The sequence below is a fragment of the Hetaerina americana genome, unplaced genomic scaffold, assembly GCF_022747635.1.
Source record: "Hetaerina americana unplaced genomic scaffold, ioHetAmer1.1.p SCAF_5, whole genome shotgun sequence".
NCBI lineage: Eukaryota > Metazoa > Arthropoda > Insecta > Odonata > Calopterygidae > Hetaerina > Hetaerina americana.
Genome location: NW_027287095.1, coordinates 15,025,251 through 15,048,091, shown reverse-complemented (window position 1 = coordinate 15,048,091; position 22,841 = coordinate 15,025,251). Strand labels below are relative to the sequence as shown.

Below are 22,841 nucleotides of genomic sequence, written 5' to 3'. Positions count from 1 at the left end.
AACACACCAAGACCTGCATCTACTTCATTCAAGCGGACAGAGAGAGCACTTGGGAGTGGAGGAGTTATTTCTGGCCAGACTTCTCCCGTAATCTAGATTCAGCTCAGAACATGTCCTTCATATATGATCCGCATTTAAACCAAATGGAATCGATAAGCATAGAATTCTACCACGATTACAAAGGCAATGGAACAATTTACCTCTCACTAAAAATACTTTGTTCCCTGGAAATCAGTGAATTTAATGTATTTGGGACAATCTCCCTTCTTAAATGAAATTCATAGCCACTTAAATGTGGCTTTGATTACGCTTCCACTTCTTTGCTTCATTCTTACAGTCATATGATCCGCTCTGCTGGCCTTAACCAACATCCAACAAGTTTTTCCACCTCTGTGCAAATCTCAAGTAACTTCAGCCCAACTTTTGAGACCATTTCGCCCCAAATACTTTGTCCAAACGACAGCTTTTGAACTTATGATTTAGTGAGATACGCAATTGCCTTACTCCTAAAAAAAATCCAAGAGATTAGGACTTAGCACAGCAAGGAAATTCATTGCATATGGGACTATCATTATAGGCAGTGCCACATAGAAACTGCTCTGCAGTAGTGTGATATGTGGCTCCTTTGATGGATCCAGTCTTTAGCTATATTTAGAAAGAGTACAATGCAGATAGTAAAAATATATTATGGCCACAAATAAATGATAATTATTAAAAGAGGTGGGGGAAATTATTTCCCAAGAAGTTTCCTTTCATCACTTAGAGGGCCAAAAATTAGGCAGGGAAAGCGTTTACTACGTTTTATTGGAATGTTTTGCTTACCAAGGAAAAACGAGTAAATTATAATGAAGCCTCTATAACATAAAAAACATTTTGAAAATACTAGAGACAGTCAAATGAAAACAGACCACCTGCCATAAAACACAGGCATACAGAGCTGTTGGGTTATGTCCTTGTTGGTGCCTGGACTGGTTGTTGTAGTGAGTGCTCAGTTTTCATTTGACTGCCCCACATAGATGACAATGGAATTCAATAATATTATGTAGAAACTTTTAATCATATTTATTACTTCTTCATTACATAAACTAGCAAATGAGAAGATATAAAATGAATTTTTACTGAGTATCAATCTGGTGGATAAATTGAGAAATAACGGTAATTTCTTTACACGTAGCTGCTGACCTAAATATATAGTATGAATCACTGTAGTGAAAACTCTTAATGTGTGCCAATTCATCAAATAAATATTATGCCTCTCAATATATGATATTTCTGTGGTTAGAATCTTGATCTCTTTTCTTTAACAAACACTTTCTTCCCAGAATGTTTTACTCGTATACTATACGATTAACAAAATCACTTCTTGCACAAAATGAAACAATATGTGGCGATTATGCACCCCTAGTGCAACGCTGCCCTTATCTAGTGAGGACAAAAATAAATGCTAGCCAACAGAAAACAATAAAGTGTGGGACGTACATTGCACACTTCAACAGAAGAGCCCTCCCAAATGCACAAGTGTGGGAACCAATTGAATGCGCATACACCTGCACCAGTCACTGCCAGGTTATGCGCTGCTGCGTTCTCCACGCAAGCACATGCAACCTCACACGCCCACCCTTACAAATCGCTCCCACACTTCAGCCACCGTTTCTCTTCACTATGGTTCACAGAATATGGCTAAAATAAAAATCAAAATTGCCTGCTTGCCTCAAATTCTTCTTTCGACAAGCCAGTTTGTCTAGCACAATGACTTCAACTAATGATTGTAATAAATGTCTGAAATTTTTATTAAAGCTTCAAGATAATTTCCTACCACACTAAAGAGTTGAATACAAGTTTTGACAAATGAAAATGTCCTCCTGGTTGTTATGAACCTTAACAAATACAGATAACAGAGTGATGTGCACACATATAATTTATACAAATGATGAGTCGACCACTCGAGATGACATGATGTTCAAGACCTCCAATGCTGTTTCACATTCTCACAATCTCAAGAAACGAGAGGCCTCTGGGGGGGATCAGGGGTCATGGGGAGTGTGGCATGCAGATGAGGAACTTGAAGAGAGTCACTAAGAAATGATTGGCGCGCTCATCTGCCCATGTGTGGTGTGCCAGACGGTAGTTTAGCCGTCTTTACCACCAAGGGCATCGTCTTCTGACTCTCACACACTGCTGTGAGGAGTGCGGAATGGTGTGGTGATGCCTAGAGTCTGCTGGCAATTGGTGCACTGCCCTCTCTTAGGTGCCAGTGGATGTTGAGGGCTGCTGCTCCGAAGGCGGGAGCTTTGGTGGCTGTGATCATAAGAATTCCATCTCACGCTCAATGCCCACAAATTTGAGCTGCTCAGTTGGTCCATATCTGTTGAAAGGGTAGTGAGTTAGATCATGTCAATGAAGAAAACTGAAAGGATTATTTGAGGATTGATGGCAGTTAAATGTTCCACCAAGTGTGGAGTGCCCATCAGAGGCAGGAATGCCATTGACTAAGTTTTTCCCTGAAAAGGAACCAAACCCACTCAGTGGATGCACTGACCATCCATTGACCCCATAATATTCTGGCTAAAAGGAAACCTCATATGTGTAATGTAAGGGTATTGTGCATATGAAAATCTAATATCACACCTGATGATCACAGAACTCCTGAAATATACCCATCAAAACTATGTTAACACCTAGTATGAAATTACAGGGAAATGACCATCTGTTTAAACTAAGCTATTCAATTCTATTGGTGATGGCCTAAACAATGCCATAAGCCTAGACAATGATTATAGAATCAACAGTGTCAAGCATTATTCCAAGGAACCTTTTCATTTAAAGAATAATTAAAAAGACCAACTCACTTGCAGTACCTACTCATTAGGAATGAATTCCTGTATCATTAAAACAGCATTAGCTTTTTCTAGATGTCTTGTGCCTTTTTCATATAGCAGCCCCTGAATACTACCTTGATCAAAAAGTTCCCGGAATAACCACCGTGTGGCGCTCCCATCGTTCCAATTTGAGTTCTGTTTTTTTTGTTAAATTGGTACATCTGTTATTGATATTCCCTTTAAATCTTAGTGTCATAACTTGACATTTGCAAAAGTTACGGTCGGTTTTCGGTATGTCCATCAGTGCTTCCTGCGATTTTTCCATTACTTCCTCTCGGCTGCTAAAACGCGTTCCCCGTAATGGTTTTTTAACTCGATTGAACCGAAAGAAGTCACAGGGAGCCAAATCAGGTGAATTCGGTGGCTGTTGGATGGTATTTGTTGCATTTTTCGTCAAAAAATTACGAATAATGATAGCACTGTGCGACGGTGCGTTATCATGGTGCAAAATCCACGAGTTTTCTGCCCACATTTCTGGTCTCTTTCGGCGAATTGCTTCACGCAAACGTCTCATAACGCCCAAATAATACTCTTTGTTTACTGTCTGGCCTTCTGGCAAAAATTCATGATGCACTACACCGTTGTAATCCATGAAAACCGTCAGCATTGCCTTCTTTTTTGACTGAACACGACGTGGTTTTTTTGGTCTCGGCTCATTTGGTGAACGCCATTCACTTGCCTGATGTCTGGATTGCGTGTCGTACTCATAAACCCACGTCTCGTCTCCAGTAATGATCCTTTTGATGAATGTGGGATCGGATTCAGCCTCGCAAATCATGTCTTTAGCGACGTCAACACGGTCTCTTTTTTGCATGAAATTGAGGTCTTTTGGCACCAACTTTGCTGCTACACGACGGAAACCCAAATCATTAACCACAATGTCTTGGGCGGATCCATAGGCAATGTTCAAGTCCTCCGCTATTTCTCTGATGGTTAATTTGCGGTTATTGACCAACATTTCTTTTACTTTATCAATTTTTTCACCGACTTTCGATGTCGATGGTCTGCCACTGCGTTCATCATCTTCGATTGACTCACGACCACTTCTGAACCTCTCGTGCCACTGGTAAACGACCGTTTTTTTTAGAGAATCGTTGCCGAAACACTTTTCCAACATTTCCAACGTCCGTGCGCCACTAAATCCGTTTTTTACGCAAAATTTAATACAAGTTCGTTGTTGCAAATTTAAATCCATTTCTGAAATTGTAAAAAATCGCCAACACACACAGAGATAGATGTACTCTTGGCTACGTAACTTTTGCAAATGTCAAGTTATGACACTAAGATTTAAAGGGAATATCAACAACAGATGTACCAATTTAACAAAAAAAACAGAACTCAAATCGGAACGATGGGAGCGCCACACGGTGGTTATTCCGGGAACTTTTTGATCAAGGTAGTATATCTGACACTTTCCCCACTATCAATAAACTCCATATTAACTAATGTTTACTAATACTAAGCTTGGCTCTTGCTATCTTAATTATTTGGAGAATTCATTGTAAAATAACCACATTATTGGCAATTTTGCAATACCATTTAGGTGAAATAATAAATAGTTTTTCCCTCCATGGATGCATAAATGTACATGTATAAAATCTGAGTGTCCCAAGAGAATTGCATTTGTATGACCAGCGCACCTCCCTTCTCGATGACAGACCAGCATCGTCATACCTGTAGTCAAAGAACAGTTCCTCCCCAGGCTGAATGGCTCTCTTGGCAAAGATGCCAATACGGTGGTCTCCGTTGACCATCATCACTTTGGCATAGCAGTTGGGGTTGATGGAGTGGTTGGCAAAACGGATCTTGTTGCCCTTTCGCGTGGCATCCACAACAAAATCTGCAAAAAAATAAGGATGTGCGTGAAAAATGACAGAAATAAAAATCCATGTGACCACCCACCATTAATTAACACAGGGTTTTGGAGTGGCCAGGGATGTTTTCCTTCCCTTTCATCTTCTCCTTCGAAAACTCATCTCTTCCTTCAATCTCCATTTTATTTCGTCCCTAGTTGCTTCAAGTTATGCTTGATAATGCATAAGCCCACGATGCACCAAAGAGATGAGTTTATTCATCACAGATACAAGCTGAGGATGGTTGCAGAAGAATGTTTTTAGTGTTTAAATGAGATCTCTAGTTGAGCTGATTGATTTCTATTTAGGCCCATCTAAAACTGGAAAATATTCCACCAGCCAGTGTGGCCCTCTAAAAGCTCTGGCACAGCAAACGTTCAGTGTGTGCAAGATAATGTTGAAATTTTTGCATCCTAAAAATACAAAATATGATAAATGAAAATAATTTGATAGTTACATGACTGTACTAAGCCACATTATTCCCCTTTCGAACAATAACAAACATTCAGAGATTGTGAAATAATATAATGGATTAATAAATTAAGATATGCAGTTAGCTGCCATAGTGACTATGTTCCTTGTCTTTGAAGGAATAATAGGATACTTTATATTCATCAATATATCATACTGTAATCCCTGCAAATGCCAAATGAAACATTTATAGGGATCCTCAACTTGGCACCACTCAATACATTGAGTGACTGGCGAACAATGACAATAACACAACCAACTTTTTGAGGGATCCTATAAGGTATGCACTTTAGGACCTTATAATGTTTACAATATGTTTTAGTCAAACATTAACCTTATTGACTGTGGAAAAAGACTTTAATTCCTCCTAATAGCAATCCCACATCCTTCAATAAAACAAACACAGATTGACATGCCTCTTGTTATGAAAATTATGTAAACCTAATTGGCCATTGGAAAAATTAAACTATTAAAATGTTGGCTTTGAAGGCTGAGTTATAAAAAAAGGTGCAGTGACCTGAGACACGAAGAAGAAAAGAGAGGGAGCCACTGCATCTTGGGGGGATGGAGTCAAGGGACAAGGGTGGGACTAGGAATGTACAGAGAGCATAAGTGAGAATCAAAACTTGCAGCCAAGTACACCAACCATTATTGAGATTGAAGAGGAAACTGCACATGTACTTGTCATACACTTTCCCTCTGCGATCAGCTTCATCCTGTGAAATGATCTCGCCACAGTACTCAGATATGAACTCATTCTTCTGAGCAGAATCTTTGAGGAAAATGCCCCAGCCCGCAACATCCGATGGTGCCATCAGCAGGTGCTTGTCTGCAACAGGGAAGCAAAAGAAATCTACAGAGCACAGCCAAAATACATAGGTCATTTGAACCACTCAATGGATATTCTTACACATTAGTATAGCTATTAATTGATAATTATGTATAATTTTTACACCCTTATTAATAATTATTATTCACCTGCCTAAAGGGGAAGTAGTTAAAAACAATGTCGGGTTGTAACACGTAGCTCCATTTTATGTGTAATGTTAAAATCAATAATTAATAACCTATATTCATTAGTAATTAAGGAGTTTAATAAAAAGGTCTCTGGAAAGTAATATGACAATTGAAATGAAGTCATTAGAATTAAGATACCAATGAGAGAAGCACTCACAAAGAGATAGTTGCAAAAGCAAATAAACCAGCACTGTCCATTTGATACTGATTCGTTAATGCAAAATGACTGGTATGATCAAGAAATCCATTTGATATCATTGCAGAATGAAACTGCCTCACTGAATTATACATGCAATGTTTTTGCCAGTTCATCACAGAACTGGTTGTAAAAGTTGAACAACATAACACAACTTATTGCGTGAATATTACCATTAAAGGGGTGAAAAATGTTTATAACGGGAGGAATGGTGAAACAATTTTTTTCTTCTGGAGCCCTTGATAAAATTAGGGGTTGACTAGAGTTTGATTATAAATGATAATTGTGTTGGATTCATTCATACAAAATGCTGAGGCTAAATTACAATTGCAATCTCCTTGGAAATTTGCCGTGAAAAGTATGCCATATGCACCATCGTGAGACTCGATTCTTGTAAAGAGAAGTCGGAGGAATATAAAAACATTTAACATGCGAGATATTCCTTGAGAATGCTGCAGCTCGACCACTGCCGAACGCAACTCATGCATTTGGAATGCACAGCAATGCACTCATGTGCAACTTACGCAGTCCTCGCTGCACGCTCACATTCTTGCACGTTATGCGTGAAACGTCAAACTGGTCTGCTCCACACGTGCCACACAGGTCAGGGTCACACTCGCGCACCGCCAAGTAGCAAGGGCACTGCTTGGTGTTGCACTGTGCTTTGCACCGGCACCCTGGGAAGCGATTCTGACCTGCAGGAAGGACAATGGAGAGAGTGTCAACAAGGGGGAAACTACCACCAAACACACATACACAGTACTACTTAAGTGCTATTTTGAAAAGTGTGTCGCTGGAATATCATGCACTAACTACTGCACAGAGTGGGGAAAACACTTTTTAGACTCCATTTTTAAATTCTATCAATCAACTCACATGAGTCTCTCACTCTGTTACTCATTAAATGATCATGCATGCGAAATAAGTGTGTCTCGGACAACAACAGAAAAAGCCAGACAATGAGGGAACTTAAGATGCTCGGTTTCCTATGATACAGTCATGGCTTGTATCCAGCATCGATAGAATGGCCCAAATTTGCAACAAACATTAATGCAAAGAATAAACATCTTAATTTACTGTGGGTTCCAAGAAACTGCGGGAGATGCCACGGAAGTAACTTTTAATGGAGTCATCACCTGAATGTGCATTACAATGCAACAATTTCAGTGCGCAAAAATTATTTGCATTGACCAGGATTCGAACCCGGATCCCTCGATGCCCAGCTGAGTGCTTTAGCCAGTTAAGCTATTGAGGCATCCACTTACACTATGAGATTTTGGAGGCTACATCTTGTTCCTTTAAAGCCCCCAAAATCTCTGACTAAAAGAGGATGGCTCGACGGCTCAACTTGCAGAAACACTCGGCACGGCATTATGGGATTCGGGTTTGAATCACCGTCAAGGCAAACGATTTTTACACTCTGAAAGTGTTACGGTTGGTGTTAAACCCAAGAAAAATTGAATGATGCAGAAATGTATGCGCCAGTAGGGAGGTTTGTGAACAATGTCCGTGCCCATAAAAAACAATGGGTTCCATTACAGCAACTCCGAAATCCCACACAGAGTACATTTTTTTTGTCTCCCAATTGAAATGACTGTTCTTTGATGGCCCCACCCATCCTTTCCTCAACCAAAACAAATTTTTGGGAACCAAATGCAATGAAATCAGATTCAAGGGCCCATCCCAAAAGGATTAATCAACTCTGGATAAATTGCTTATGGGTTAGAAAGACATCTCATCACTTGAGAAACCCTAGGATTTCCCTGCCCTTGAGGTCATTCCACGAACACCCTAGCAACAGATACAAGGTGATGTTGAGAGGGGGGGAGAGGCACTCACAATCCGAGCTGCACTGGCAGAACTTCTCGCAGAAGTTCTGTGAGCTGATGCAAGGACACATTTGGTCACACGGCATATTGGGGTGGTCGCAGGGCGTGAAGTTATGCACATGGTTTGACGAAGAGTCCTTCTTGAGCTGGATCTTGCGGCAGTGCATGGACCACAGGCGGTGCTTCTTCTTCTTCTTACGTGGTGGTGTATAGTCCCTGCGCATACTTTCCTCCGCAGGAATGTCGGCTGCCTCCTTCTGTGCAAATGCATACACCTGCATTCAAAACGTAAACAGAGGAAGATTTATCATCATCTTAACCATGAATAATTTTCTCAATTCCCAATTCAAAACATCACACTAAATGCAAGTCCATTTGAATACCTTCACTAATAATGGTTGAGAGATATCCTGCCATACACTACACACATATATAAACCTCAAAATGATGAACTCAGCATTTACATACCTTTTTATGGCCTCAACAGGTCCACATATGAATCAATACAATTCAATTAAAACCTCAAATTTTCATTAGGAACCCAAAAGCTAAGGAAACTCTCGTCAACCCTCTGAGAAGACTGGTCGATTTTATTACATTTTTTTCCCCAAAATATCACCAATAACTGCTAAGATTTTATGTTTATATCAGTGTATTACTGTGCAACGATGGCAGAAACATCCCTGAAATAGTTAACATGCACGAAAAAATTGATGATACACATTAAAATTAATATTTGTTAATAAAATGTATAATTAAGTTGTGCAATAATTCTTAGAATGATCATCAGAGATGCTACCTGCCAGTGTGACAAACTGAATTACATGAAGCATATCTTTCTTTTTCAGGAGGAAACAGGTTTTTGATAGTCATATAAAATAACACCACCACTATTCGAAGACATTACTACAGGAAAGATAGTATTTCATTTTAATAACGATATACACTCCAAATCTACCGCAGAGAGGAAATAACTTAGAGAAAATCGAGCAGAAGATGATGATTCAACAAAGACTCAAGGTGAGCGCAGGAAATTTGCTAAGAATTTGAAAACATTTAGAATCTGTGGATAATAGAAGAAAGCAAGACTCATAACATAACTAGGAACACTGTTTCACATCATACTGCCATTTTGCTGGGGAATAAAAAACACTAATTATCTCATAAATCCTGAAGTGTGTACTAGTTGAGATGAAAATCAAAGGGCAAAACATCTTCCTTCTTTCGCTAGAATTTGCACACCAACAACGGCTTGTGAGCACTGATGGTACTGAAAAACAATCAATGATGAACTAAGAGTGTGGCCATTTTAGCTAAATTCAATGTTGATACCTTATTCATATAAATTCAATATTGGTTCCCAATTGATGTAGCCTATTGAGAAAAATTCAAAGTCAAACTCTTTTTATTAACTTTAATGTGAAAAACGGCTTGTGTACACAAATTTCTATTTTTGATTTGTAATCCAGTAAGATATCCAATACATGCCAGGTGTAAGAAATAAGGATTTTTTACATAAAAATAACTCGGAAGAATAATAAAAAGAGCGCTATTCGGTATGCTCCATTGCTATTTACACATTTTCCCCATCTTTATGGCCTAATGTCCCAGACCACACCAGCAAAATCTTTCCGTTTTGCCATGAACCATTCATCGAGCCATTTTTTCACATCTTCGTAAGAACCAAAGCACTGCTCAGTGAGTGCGTGACCCATCAATGCAAACAATTGATAATCAGAAGGAGCCAAGTCTAGTGAGTGAGCTGCATGGGGTATAACTTCCCAGCTGAGTGCTTTTAAGTGTCACAAACCAGTTTTGCCGAATGTAATCGAGCATTGTCATGAAGAAAAATCACCTTGTGTTGCCTCTTTTGGTATTCTTGTCTTTTTACAAGCAGCAAACGGTTCAAATTGAACAATTCTTGTTGGTAGCATTCATTATTAAATGTTTCACGAGGTTTTAACAGCTCATGATAGACCACACCTTTCTAATCCACCAAACACAGAGCATCGTCTTATAGCCAAAGTGATTACGTCTCAAAATGGATGGTGCACCTGGGTCTACCCATGATTTTTTGGACTTGGAATTCTCAAAATAAATCCACTTTTCATCCCCAGTGATGATACGACACAAAAACGACTTTCTTTTGTATTGTGTGAGCAAATTTTCACATGTGTTTTTGCCCCTCTCCATCTGCCTGTCATTCAAATCATGTGGTACCTATCCGCCAGTCTTCTGAATCTATCCCATCTCTGGTAGACAATTGGAAACAGCTTATTGACTAATGTTCAACAGCTCTGCACGTTGTTTTTGTGTTTGTGAATCATCTTCGTTCAACAATGCTTGAAATTCCACATCTTCGTACCTTTTGGGGGTTTTCTATGTTCCTTGTCAGCAACACTGAAGTCACCACTTTTGAAATGCCAAAACCATTGTTCAAATGAATCTTGTGATGGAGCATGTTCACCATAAGCTTCTCGAAGTAAATGGTATGATTCAGTAACAGTTTTCTTCAAATTAAAACAAAAATTAATATTGTCCATGAATGCTCCTTGTTTGGTATAAATTTCAACAAATTTAACACAGCAACACAACACTATGCAAACACTTTTTTTATTTTCTCAATCGTGTGCATCTGACACTTGTTGATGGCACAACAAAATGACATAAGTGTCAAATCTTCATGACATAATATGCATTGGTGCTCCATCTGTGGTCTGAAATCTGCATTTTGTACTTGTACACCTAGTGAAATAATCAAAATACACAAATGTTTTTCCTCCCAGTCTATGTTTTACATATGCCTTGATTTTATGCAGTTCTTCCAATCCCCATCCTGCCCTCAAAAACAAATTTCAAGTTTTGCTCACTTCGCGATAACCCAATGATTTTTTCTATCTCTAAAGAATGTTGTAAGGATTTGAATGAAATATTTTTTTCTATTTTTGGCTCTTATGTACTTAAAATATGCTTACTGACTGCGCACTTACACTATGAAAACATTCAATCCAAGATTAATAAAACATTTAATCCAAGATTACGTGTTCATTTGCGTACCTGTCATGTACATAGGGGTATAATTTTATTTTCCTGCATTACAATTTCTTGCATTATGAACTTTTGGCCCCAACAAAGACGTGAGAGGTTTCAAAAAATGCACGAATCCTTTAGTTAGACCTATGCGAGTCCCCACTATGCGGTGGATGACTGTATGGGAGACCCACATTGCTCCACTTGGCACAAAATGAACCTTTGCTTGGCACCTAGAACCTTTGTTTCTCTGGCTGTACTGACCCCACAAGGACCACCCCTCTCACCTGCTGGCATGTTTTGGTGAGCATCAGCTGGGAGATGGCACAGTAATTCTGCAGGAACACCTTGTGCAGCGCCCTGAACATGGACTGGTCGGCCCCTGTCCACTCCTCGCCATCGCTGTCCACCTGCACCGTGGCCACAGCAGCTGCGGCAGCCACCTCTGGGCTCTTCCCCAGCAGGCTGAATGCGGTTGTGGATGACATGGGCTCAGGCTGCAGTGAGGGTGGCACTGCCATGCCACCCACCTTCCAGTCCTTGCAGTCTGGTAGTGAGGATGAATTTTCAGCACTGCCGGCATTGGAGACACCCTTGGAGGAATCCCGGCTGTTGCTACGCTTGAAGTCTAGGGACAGAGAGAGAATCTTGGTCACTTGTGGCAGGTGAGCAAACTTGTGTGGGGTTGCAATAAGCTGGAAATGGGAGCTGGTGTCAGCTGCTTGGGAGAATGAAGGTACAAGAACAAGGGGGAGGAGGATAAGTCCGAGAGAGGATTGGAAAAGCCAGCTAACACACTTCTGCCAGGAAAGAATTACTTTCTCACCTTGCACAAATTTTACAGGCATAGAATGCTATATATTCCAACTTTAAATTGAAGAAACCTTTCAGCTGCATACAAATTAAAATGCTATATATTCCAACTTTAAATTGAAGAAACTTTTCAGCTGCATACAAATTAAATTCACATCATTAAAATGAGAATTATCATAATGATTGCTGCTGCCACCTTAACATTCACTCAAATGGAGTAAATGGATAGCTTCATGTTTAATCGTGGGCATGGAAATGGTAACTAAGCCATGAAGATAAATAGGTACATACATTTCTTCAGGAAAGTACTGAAATTCAAAGAAATACAGGGTGCAGCCAATAAAAATTCCATTTGAAATTCCCACTGTTTTGTACCACATGTAGAGGTCGGCATTGGCACCCAAATAAGCTTGACATATGCACTAAACAGTCATAACCACAAAACGATTGCAATACTGAGAACAAGTGCAGATAATAACCAACGTCATTATTGACAGTGCACACGTCGCTCAAAGACAGGAATTACTCGTTTCTTCGGGTACCTAAGATCAACCGTATATGATGTTGCCACAAAGTATAATGAGTCAGAAAAATCCAACAATGGTTTTGCAAAACTGGCAAGGAAAACTCACTTGAAGGAGCGCATTGTCAGGATGCCTGACGTTATCCAATGGACTCAGGAGCTCATTTTTGAGCATCCAGTGCAATTGATCCAAAAATTGTTGCCGGTATGAGTGAAAAGGCTAAGCATCTAATTGTTGAGGAGGACCTCCACGATTAAAATAAGATATGCTTTCCAAAGCCGCCAGGGCAAAGCGAGTTGTATGTTGCCACCTACTTTTGTGTTCCTTAAAAAACAATGCAGCAGGACAAATCAGATTTTTTTAATGATGAAATAATTTTTACTGTGGATGCTAAAACCAATCTTAGGATCAACCACTGGCTTGCCTATCATCTTGATGAATATGTAGATGAAGTGTCACTGTTGTTTCCGGGACGAAATTTCTGGCGAATGTTCAGATGTTAGGCGTTGTGTGTCCAGTGTGGCTGCTATCATTCCACCGCATTTCTTTGACAAAGGGGAAAAGAGAAACAAAGAGTTTTGTGTGTTCTGGAAAATGCTGTGAAGCTGTCGATAGAACCCGTCATCTGGAAGGCTAATTTGCCAGCCCATACAAGTCATTTGTTGCCATATTGGTTGTCCAATGTCGATATGTTTAGGTCCAAAAACATATGCCCTCTAAACAGCCCAGATTTAAACAGTTGGACTAATATGTGTGGAACGTGGTCGAAAAGATCAGGACTTCAAAAGAACGTGGTCGAAAAGTTCAGACATCCAAATGTCGCATCATTGAAAGCCATTATTGACATGAAATTTGCTGATATTGACCATGGCATCTTAAAACAGGCCTGCTAATGCTACAGAATGTGAATAGAGGCCATCGTTCAAGCAAGTGGGGGATACATAAAATAAATTTGTTGTTTGTGATTCCATTAACAATTTAGTACAAAAATTTAATTTTTGTAATAAAAAAGTTAGGAAAAATTGTTTAAGTTGTCCTGATTTTTGCACAGCACCCTGCACCCTAGTAACCTCATGCAAACTTTCATTCCTAAGAAAGTTAATTTTAGAAGTTTAAAAATTGATTCAATTAAATTTAAAAGCGTGAATCCTGTTCCTTCATTTACTTATCTACTCAAGTATTTTTATTTCTTTGCTTTAAATCATAACCTAGTTTTCAGGTATCTTCATTAATTAAGTTTCATACCAAATATGCAACTACTTAATAACCTCTCACTTCTCTGAGTTCAGCTGCACATTAAGTCAGAGATTCTGCTTTATGTTTTACGCTTAAAAACAATAATTGAATTGTATTTCCCTCAGGATACATTGCATAAGTGGTGCCCAGGATAATCTTTACTCACCCTTTTCATACTTCTTCCCGTTGACACGTATGCTATCGTTGCTGTCTTCGGAGCTCGCTTCATTGCCCGAGTCCACTGATGCATGCTTGCGTATCTTCCTTGGCCTGTGCTCCCCACTCACCTCCTCCGGTACGACAACACCCTCCTCACGGTTCCTCTCTGCTGTCGCCATGGCGGCCAACTTCTCCTTCATGCCATCCTGTTGGGGCAAAGAGGTCCATGTTCTCACCAATGGACGTGTGTCAACACATGCAACCATCACATGGGCCACAAATGGAATTCTAATGGATGTGCTCAAAATGATAGGGACCGTGGTAAGTACCCCCAGACTGCAAAAGGGACTTCATGGCCATTGACAATGAGTATGGTACCAAAATAGCCTCCCTACATAAACAATACATTGACAGCAATATTTAAAATGGGGCAAAACTTTTGTGGTATAACAAATCTTGAAAGAGGTAATGATGTCTATTTGTGCACTACAAAAGATAGGTTTTATGAATAGATAATTTATTTACAAATACATAGAAATTTGCTTCCTTATAATGAGTATAAGGTTTGGTGTGAATAGACCAAGTGAGTAAATATTTTTTCTAATAGGCCTCACTTGATCAAAGAGTACATGTGATATCTACCTCTCATCATAAATCCATGAATAATGCATCCTCAGAAACACTATACCAGGTGCAGTACTTTCATTAGGTAATTAATTATTTCAGAAAGCAGCAATAAATCAAATATGTCCCCAGGAATTTCCCTATATAGGGATATCAAAGAATGTGATGCTGGTTGTTCACTGTCAAAATAAGTGACACCACAGAAAAATTCTCTGATTTAACTTTGCCCACCTGCAGACATCCCAAGGGTCATCGTGTACCTATGTACTGACCCTGGATCCTCCTACCTAGTATGCTCACAAGAGGGGGCTTCTAAGGAAAGAGGAACCCATTACAAATTCTGAAATGCTCTTTTTCTGATCCCAAAAGACAGCTTGGACCCCAGGGAGCAGTTTCGTCACATTAACATGCCACTCACCAAGTGAACATAGCAGTCAGGACCACAAGGATCCGTGAAGGGCCTCAGGTCTGGTCCTTTCCTCTTCTGGAGGTTTGGCCCTGGGTGGTACACTTGAAGACCTTTTATGGAACAAACAAGAGCACATCACAGAGAGACAATCCAATCCACAAATGTATCACTATCATGATAGATATCAACCCATGGGCACCCTTGAACTACCCTATGAAGCGTGAACAATCGATAAAATCATGGTCCAAAGGCATTACCCATCATTTGAGAGAGCCTTAGGTCAATAACTTTACCCATTAGCTCTACCAAGTCACCTCAACAAGCTAGAGAGCACATGGAAGTCACTACACCACAACAATTTCTTTTCCATAAAACCTGGCATCTTATGCAAAATTGCCTAGTTTTTCGAATTTAATTTTAAACTGCCTTCAGAAGTTTATCTGTGAAAGCTGTAGCATGAAAGACCATTTCCGAAATGGAATTTAATTGAGATCAGACTGTCAGGTTGCTAAAATATACAACCTTCCTTTCAAATGTTCAAAGACCGTAAATCAGGAAGCAATTTTATCACAAATGAAAAATTTCATGCAGTCCCAAAGAAATAGAGATTTTATCTTTCCGTAAAAAAGTGATATGCCAGGACAAACGCAAATGCTCAATGGCAAGGATATTTTTTTTGGAAGAATAGCCAAGTGAAAATGACCCTAAATTTAATATTTGCACATTGCAAATTCATCATTTCTCATGCAAGCTGCTTCTCTGAGTGTTTGATCAAATCCTAAGAGTGTGGGGAGGGGGTGCTTCAACTGCCTATGGCATCAGGGAGACTGGATGGTCAGTAGAGGCGGATACCACTTACGGTGGAGGAAGCAGTCATACTTGAAGCAGCGTCGGCAGAAGAGTGTGTGGAATGAGTGCATAGTCTGCTCCCGGGGCACAGACTGCGCCTTTGGTCCATCAACGTTGGGCGTGCACTCTGGAGGCAGGGCGTTGGGGTCAGGGCGCTCTGTCAGCTCTACAAACCTGTGAGAGAACATACTCATACTTCCTCACTCACTCTCCACCTTGGCATGGCAACATTTACATTTATCAGAGATGAAGGACCAGTGAAGACTTCTCATTGTGAAGACACCCTCAATTCTTAATCTGACCACCAAGCCAAAAAGCAAATATTTCAATGAACTTTGCTCATGGTCATGTAAATTACGAACTTGAATTATGTGATGCAATAACACCCTAATTTCAAAAACATTATTCCTAGATCAAGGCCTGAGTTTTAAAATCAAGAGGTGCAAGGAATATTTGCTATAAATTAAATTACGACAACTGCTTTGTATAGAAGTTTACTCTCTGGTTTTAGACTACTTTGTTCACAAAGCTTGAATAAAACCAAGAAGCTATCCAAATCATGCATTAATATTTGTTAAAATGGGTGATGACTATATATTGTTCCTTGATTTTCTCTGTAACATATGCAATGTATACATCTATTGGTTATACTGATTTAAATCCATGTATCGCATCACATAGGTGCCTCCAAATATATGCCACTCAGAAAATTAATGAAATAATACATCCTGCTAATCAATGGGGAAATTTGCTTAGGTGACCAACAATAAATTTTTTACTGTCCAATCCACCATCAACATCTTTCACTTGACTACATTTGGCTACTTGATAGCTTTCAGATTTTTAGTTCCAATTGTGATCTCTAAGCACAACAGACGGGCAAACAAATGAGAGAGATGAGGAATGGATGAGACCACAGGCTCACTTCTCTCGTAGTTCGTCTGGCAGGCCCTTGTCTGGAAACACAGCTGAGATGGCAGCAAAGATGGCAGCCGTTGGGAATGTCTTGCCTCCCTCGCTACCAGGGGTCACGGCCACTGCTGTTCCCAGGGAACCCTGGAGTTTGGGGGAGGAGGCACCACTTGCTCGCCCACCATTGGAAGCGCCACTGACCCTCTGTGACCCTCTCGTGGGGCCTTCACTGCCCCCTCGACTCTCACGCCTCTCTGGCTGCTGCCTCGATCCCCGACCCTTCCCTTCTCCACCCTCCTGACTCCCGACACCCACCCCTGCTGGCATGCCACTCACCCCTGCCGTTTGGTCATCCTGCCACCAACAAACAACAAAAGACCCATGAAGGAAACAAAGGACAACGTAAGCATGATGACGCAGCAAACACTGTGACAGTGCAAGGTTACTGCAAACGAAATATTAAAGGGCAGTTCAGAATTGGTCGGCTGCAATCACAGGCAGCAGAATTTTATGCTGAAGGAATTTGAAAACTAGTTCAGAAATGACAAATGTTTAATATGCTTGGTGAATGTGTGAAAAAATAAGAGATATTTAGTTTTGAAATGAAAATAATAAATATTATGTATCTATTCCAGTGTATTTTTTATAGCATAAAGCAGGCTACTTTCTGGACAGCCCTTAAAAGTACTTTTCCAGTATTTGATTCATTTGGTTCATTATTTGATTGGTATTTGATTCATTCCAAAACACTTGGCAGCAACTGTGAACCTTCCATCTATAATTAAATATGCCCGACAACTAGGTCACAGATGATGCACTTATTTAGTGCTTCATTTAATTAAAATTGAAAGCTTTCACATCTACCCTTACATAACACTTCCACTTCCATTTCATTGACTTGCCATGTGACACCATCAATTAAAAGACATTCTCTAATGAATAGCCTTTAATAGGAAATCACCATACCCATGTACTTTATTGGATCACTTTCGGAAGATATTTATATTCTGATATATTAAAGTATAAAGGTATAGTAGAAGACAAAATTCTCTTATGTCAATGTTTTGGCCAACCAGATGACTACATTTGGGGGAAAATGTGTGGGATTACAGATGGTCACCTAAATAACTGATTTTGGAGAACTTTGTCTCCATTACTAGCTACTTGGCACCAGGAACACACATCATTTGTTACTTGACAGCCCATACTTAACACATCACAAAAACTATGGCTATAGATGTTGGTTGTTTGGTGCAACAATAGGCTGAAAAAGTGACCAATAGTGACCAATAAGGATTACGATAAGGGATTAGATGCAACATGGAAGCAGAAAAACAAATCAAAATGTTCAAAAATATTTGAAAACGGAAAAATCTGTAGGAATTTCAAAACTTATCACGATGGAAGTTTATGAAATATTCTACAAAAGATCCATATTTACTACATGAGGGAATCCTATGACTAATGAATAAAAAAAGAGATGACATTAAAGAGGGAGTGACCTTTAACTTAACCAAGAAGAGCAGTACAGTGTGCATATATAGTACGTACATCCTTCACACTGTTTCCTTACAGTGTATGCAATGTCAAAACTGACCATTTTCTAAAAACCAGCGATACTTAACCTGGCAGTTTGTTGGATGTGTGAGGGTAGGGCATGCCTAATACTAAGCCCAACAGTGTGCAAGGTCTACGCATTAACAGGGGGTTGGGGGACAATCCCTTTCTTCCTGCACCACTATTGTGTTTCCATGGTACTGCGGTGAAAATCAGTCAGCTTGCTCTACCCACTGGACTAGCATGTCCCAAGCCAGATTTTAAGCAATGACAACATATATATTTCTTTTGCCTTCATCTTTACACAAAGTCCATGTCTCTGCTCTGCACAACATCACACTCCAGATGTAACACTTTGCCAATCTCTTACTCAGTTCATTTTTCAGGAAAAAGAATAGGAAGCCTTGGAATTGTGGATCTGGAGGAGAATGGGAGGAAGTAGAGAGTGGGAGGAAGTAGAGAGGGGGAGGAAGTAGAGAGTGGGAGGAAGTAGAGAGTGGGAGGATAGAGTGAAGCATGAGGAGGAGGTGGTGCTAGGAAGGATTAGATTGGAGAGACAATTGGTGAAGATAATCAAGGAAAGAGAGGCCAATAGGTTTGAGGAAGGAGTGCCTGTTGAGGACAGCATTGGAGATAATAATGATAGAGGGGAAGAGAGGACAAGGGAGGAAGAGGTAAGCATATGATGATGGACATGATCAAGATAAGGGGAAGAAATGAAGAGAATGGTTCAGGGCAGGAAGGTATAGAGGGGTCAGCCTTAAGAGAACCTGCCATGAGACCATAATAATGATGACAATTTATATCTTGGTTATTTCAGAAAACTTACTACATTTTACTAATTTTTTCTCTATAGCCCTGCTTTTCCACACACTTCTTTCACATATCGCATTCACACACAGTTTCGTACATGCTCTCCCAATCCTGACATACGAGGGTCATCCGGAAAGTAGTACCCGTTCGTGAAATAAAGACACAAAAGTAAATATTAACAAACATAAAAAATTTTATTTGAAAGAGGATACTTTAAACTACTTCTCAACATAATCTCCAAGCAAATTAAGGCATTTGTCATAACGTGTGACAAGTTTCTGTATTCCTGCTGCATAGTCCTTCGCCGCCAGCTCATTGAGATACGCGAGGGACCCATCTTGCACAAATTTTTGCATAATGCAGATGGTGTTTAACAATTTCATGAACAATTGTTCGAGAAACATTGGGAAAATGCTCACAGATGTCATCAATTGTGACGCGCCGATCGTTCCTCACGAATTCGTCAACTGAGCTCAGCAGTTGGTCTGTAATGACAGACGGTCTCCCAGAACGCTCATCGTCGTGTGTGTTCCCCCTCCCCATGTTGAAGTTGCGACACCACCGCCGAACAGACGACTCGTCCATTACATTGTCTCCATACACCTCCTTTAATTGGCGATGAATATCACATGGGCGAACGTTTCTTGCATTGAGGAATTTAATCACTGCCCTCACTTCACAACTGGCGGCGTTCTCAATTTTTTTAAACATTGTAAACAATCACAGAAACAACACAGGCAATGCTAGCGTCACGCAACTTGGCTCAGAGAAGGCAGACAAGCCACTGAAGCTATCTGACCTCGTCCAGCGGCTACTCGCGTCGTCAGCACTTCATGCGGCACGAACGGGTACTACTTTCCGGATGACCCTCGTATCTAGCATTCCCACCATAAGTCTCTTTGATCACATTCACCTGAGTTTCTAAGTTGACTCCCTCCCTCCCTCCTCTCTCTCGAGCCATTCTTTTTCCCCTTGTACGCACACCCCAAGTGCTGCTTCAGCTTTCATCCATTCTCTTAACATGACTGAAACAGCAAAGCACGTTTCTTTCACATTATTCTACCACTCAAGCATCCAATATATAAATTCCCCATGATCAACTTACCCTAATTCTCTTAATATTTATGCATATCCTTGCAAACCTAAGTTTCACTTTCATACAATGAATTATGGTGGATTACACTCTTAGACAATAGGTAAAATTATCTGTCTCCTTAGACAAAGATCTTTTGGTACTCAACACAATACTTACTAACTTTCTTCCGGAAAAAGTACGACTTTCTGTCACTTTATCAATCATGCAATCTTTGGTAAACAATCTGCCATGGTGGACAAAATCGACCACTTTTTCATTTCTTTCGACATTTACCTATGCACTCATTCTTCTTACGATAAAATTACTTTAATTTTGAACACATTTACCTCAATAAAGCATTCCAAGGTTTCCTGTAGATCTGCTGGCCTCTTAGCAAGCAATACCACATCATAGTAAAACAATGATTACATTTTTACAGTAGAGTTGCTAATTAGCTACATGACTGGGACAAATGACTCAACATTCCACATAATAGTGGGAAGTGATTCAAAGGTAATAAAACCAAAAGCAATGGTTGCAATGTAGAAGTCATTAATTAATAACATTGTTATAACCACATACCCCAAATGAACAAGATAAGACACACAAGATGCTAACAGAACCCTGCCTATGGAACCTTACAGAGATGTTGGGGCAACTTTATAACAGATATTAAGGTCAGATTACATATCATACGTCTATCACGGTAGCTGCGGCAATAGCTTTCGATCGTACTTCACCTGCGGGGAAAAATTCACGTCAAAATAAGCGACAGCATTTTCCACTCTTCCAAATTTTATTTGCTCATTCAACTCCCAAGATAATACCAACTCAACTTAGCATATCCAAAAGAATGGTTGGTTTAGAAATTAAGGAGCCCGAAGAGTAGCGATGTTTTGTTGACCAAATCCCCTTAATACTAAGAAAAACGCAATATAATCAACTACCAAAGTTTGGGTTGATAAGAGATGGTATTGTCAAGCCCCAAGGCGTGTAAAATACACACACCAGTTCCTTTCCCTATTTTGCCAGCCGATATTCTCAGGAAGATCTGACAGCAGAGACATTTCACAGTTGGGGAAAAGTCTTATCATCTGGAATGGAACCTGGGACTCCGGCCATTAGCTAAATGTTTTAGCCAATAACCCACCACGCCCCTAAATATTCCGTATCTTCATTCGCAGGTCCTATGCAATTGGCATTAGCTCGCTTAACCAAAGGGATAGCCTGATGTGTTGACCGCCAACATTAGAATCTTTTCACCGCCAGTGAAGAATGGTAGGCATAATAGGTGAATTTCCTAAACAGGGGTGTGCATTTCCAAACTTTCTTACCTTCATTAGTGCATAAACTAATTCGACAAATATTTCATCATCGATGAAGCCAGCTTCCCTGTCTCCATGTACTTTTCCATCGTAGTTTTTTATGAGCTCCTCAATAAATGTACCATCTTGATCCAAAACTTCATCTCCCATGTATGGAATGTTATGCAGGACAGTTTCATCTTCGACCTAATAAAAATCAACGACTATTAAATGCATACAATTCCAACGATGGGGAATAAAGTCATTATGTTAAGCGTAAACATACCATGAAGTTTTGCTGGATTGGTGCCCATGTGTACATTGTAGGGATTGGTGAAACACCATTTATAACTTTTATTGGACTAGATTGTACTTCACCGTCCATGTTCACCACCTCGGCCTTTTTCATGCAAGAGTGATGGGGTGGCGCATCGGTAAGGCAAGTCCAAATTGCCCGACTGTTTTGCCATCTCGTCTGTTCTTCCGAGAGGATTGCTACGAATGTTAAAGTTCCACAAATCATAAACGGTCTGGTTAATAAAAGAACTAAGTTACAACATTATCATATCAAGTAGCCTAGTTGAAATTTAAATATTATGCCGATAATAAGACAAGAAATCAAGTTTGGGGTATTAAGAGTGAACTAGTGAACGTCTTCTTACCTGTCATCTTTTTTCGATTCTGATTCCATGACAACTTCACCTCATCAGCTCGTTTGAACCGTTTCAACTGACGAATACGTAAATACTCAGCTTTCACTCTTTTCTTCCACTCAGAAGACACTTTATTTTTCGCACTCATGCTGGTAACGCTGGATTACGGAGAGCTATGAAAATGTTTTACATTAAGTCTGTAAAGAACATGAGTGCCACAAGAAATTACACTATCCACATTTCCTTTGCATTTTTGGGCTCCATTTTCAAGCAGTGTTGCCAGAAAACGCCAAACGCAATTCCTATCTTGAAACGCTGTATGCGCACCGTAGGAGCACTTCCCGCTTCAATAGATGAAAGTCAAAATTTATATTTTGAAGATTCAGTGGAATTTATGATCATTATCCCCTCGAAAATTTTCAGTCAATTAAATTTCAGTAGATTGCAGCCTTGATGGTAAAGCCCAGTAAATGGGCAGCGAAGTCCTGAAGCAAGGCTTAAAGGTTATAAATACTTTTTAGTAACTTATACAGCAATCATGAGTAATAACAGATAGTAAAATGGCCCCGCCGGAAATTTCATCATAAAATACTCATTACGAATGAAATATTTAAACTTGGATAGAAAATAATATCCAG

At 39.8% G+C, this 22,841-nt stretch overlaps 2 protein-coding genes across 2 annotated transcripts in view; one reads left to right on the top strand and one right to left on the bottom strand.

Moving 5' to 3' along the window:
• The window catches only part of LOC139693529 (dystrobrevin beta-like), a 104,586-nt gene extending 102,507 nt beyond the window's left edge, over positions 1-2,079 (top strand). Inside the window, exon 18 of the mRNA XM_071591724.1 lies at positions 1,892-2,079. Within this exon, the coding sequence (XP_071447825.1) occupies positions 1,892-2,079 (188 nt within the window). The remainder of the gene's footprint in view (positions 1-1,891) is intronic.
• E(z) (histone-lysine N-methyltransferase E(z)) lies at positions 1,048-22,475 on the bottom strand. The gene is made up of 13 exons (XM_071592163.1): positions 22,213-22,475; positions 21,837-22,045; positions 21,581-21,757; positions 16,815-17,155; positions 15,900-16,063; positions 15,050-15,150; positions 14,015-14,213; positions 11,563-11,903; positions 8,256-8,520; positions 6,941-7,111; positions 5,850-6,032; positions 4,554-4,719; positions 1,048-2,365 (listed from the first exon to the last, which is right to left on the bottom strand). The coding sequence occupies exons 1-13, from the start codon at positions 22,349-22,351 to the stop codon at positions 2,305-2,307; spliced, it is 2,517 nt and encodes an 838-aa protein (XP_071448264.1). The 5' UTR covers positions 22,352-22,475; the 3' UTR covers positions 1,048-2,304.
• Positions 22,476-22,841: the final 366 nt, after the last annotated feature.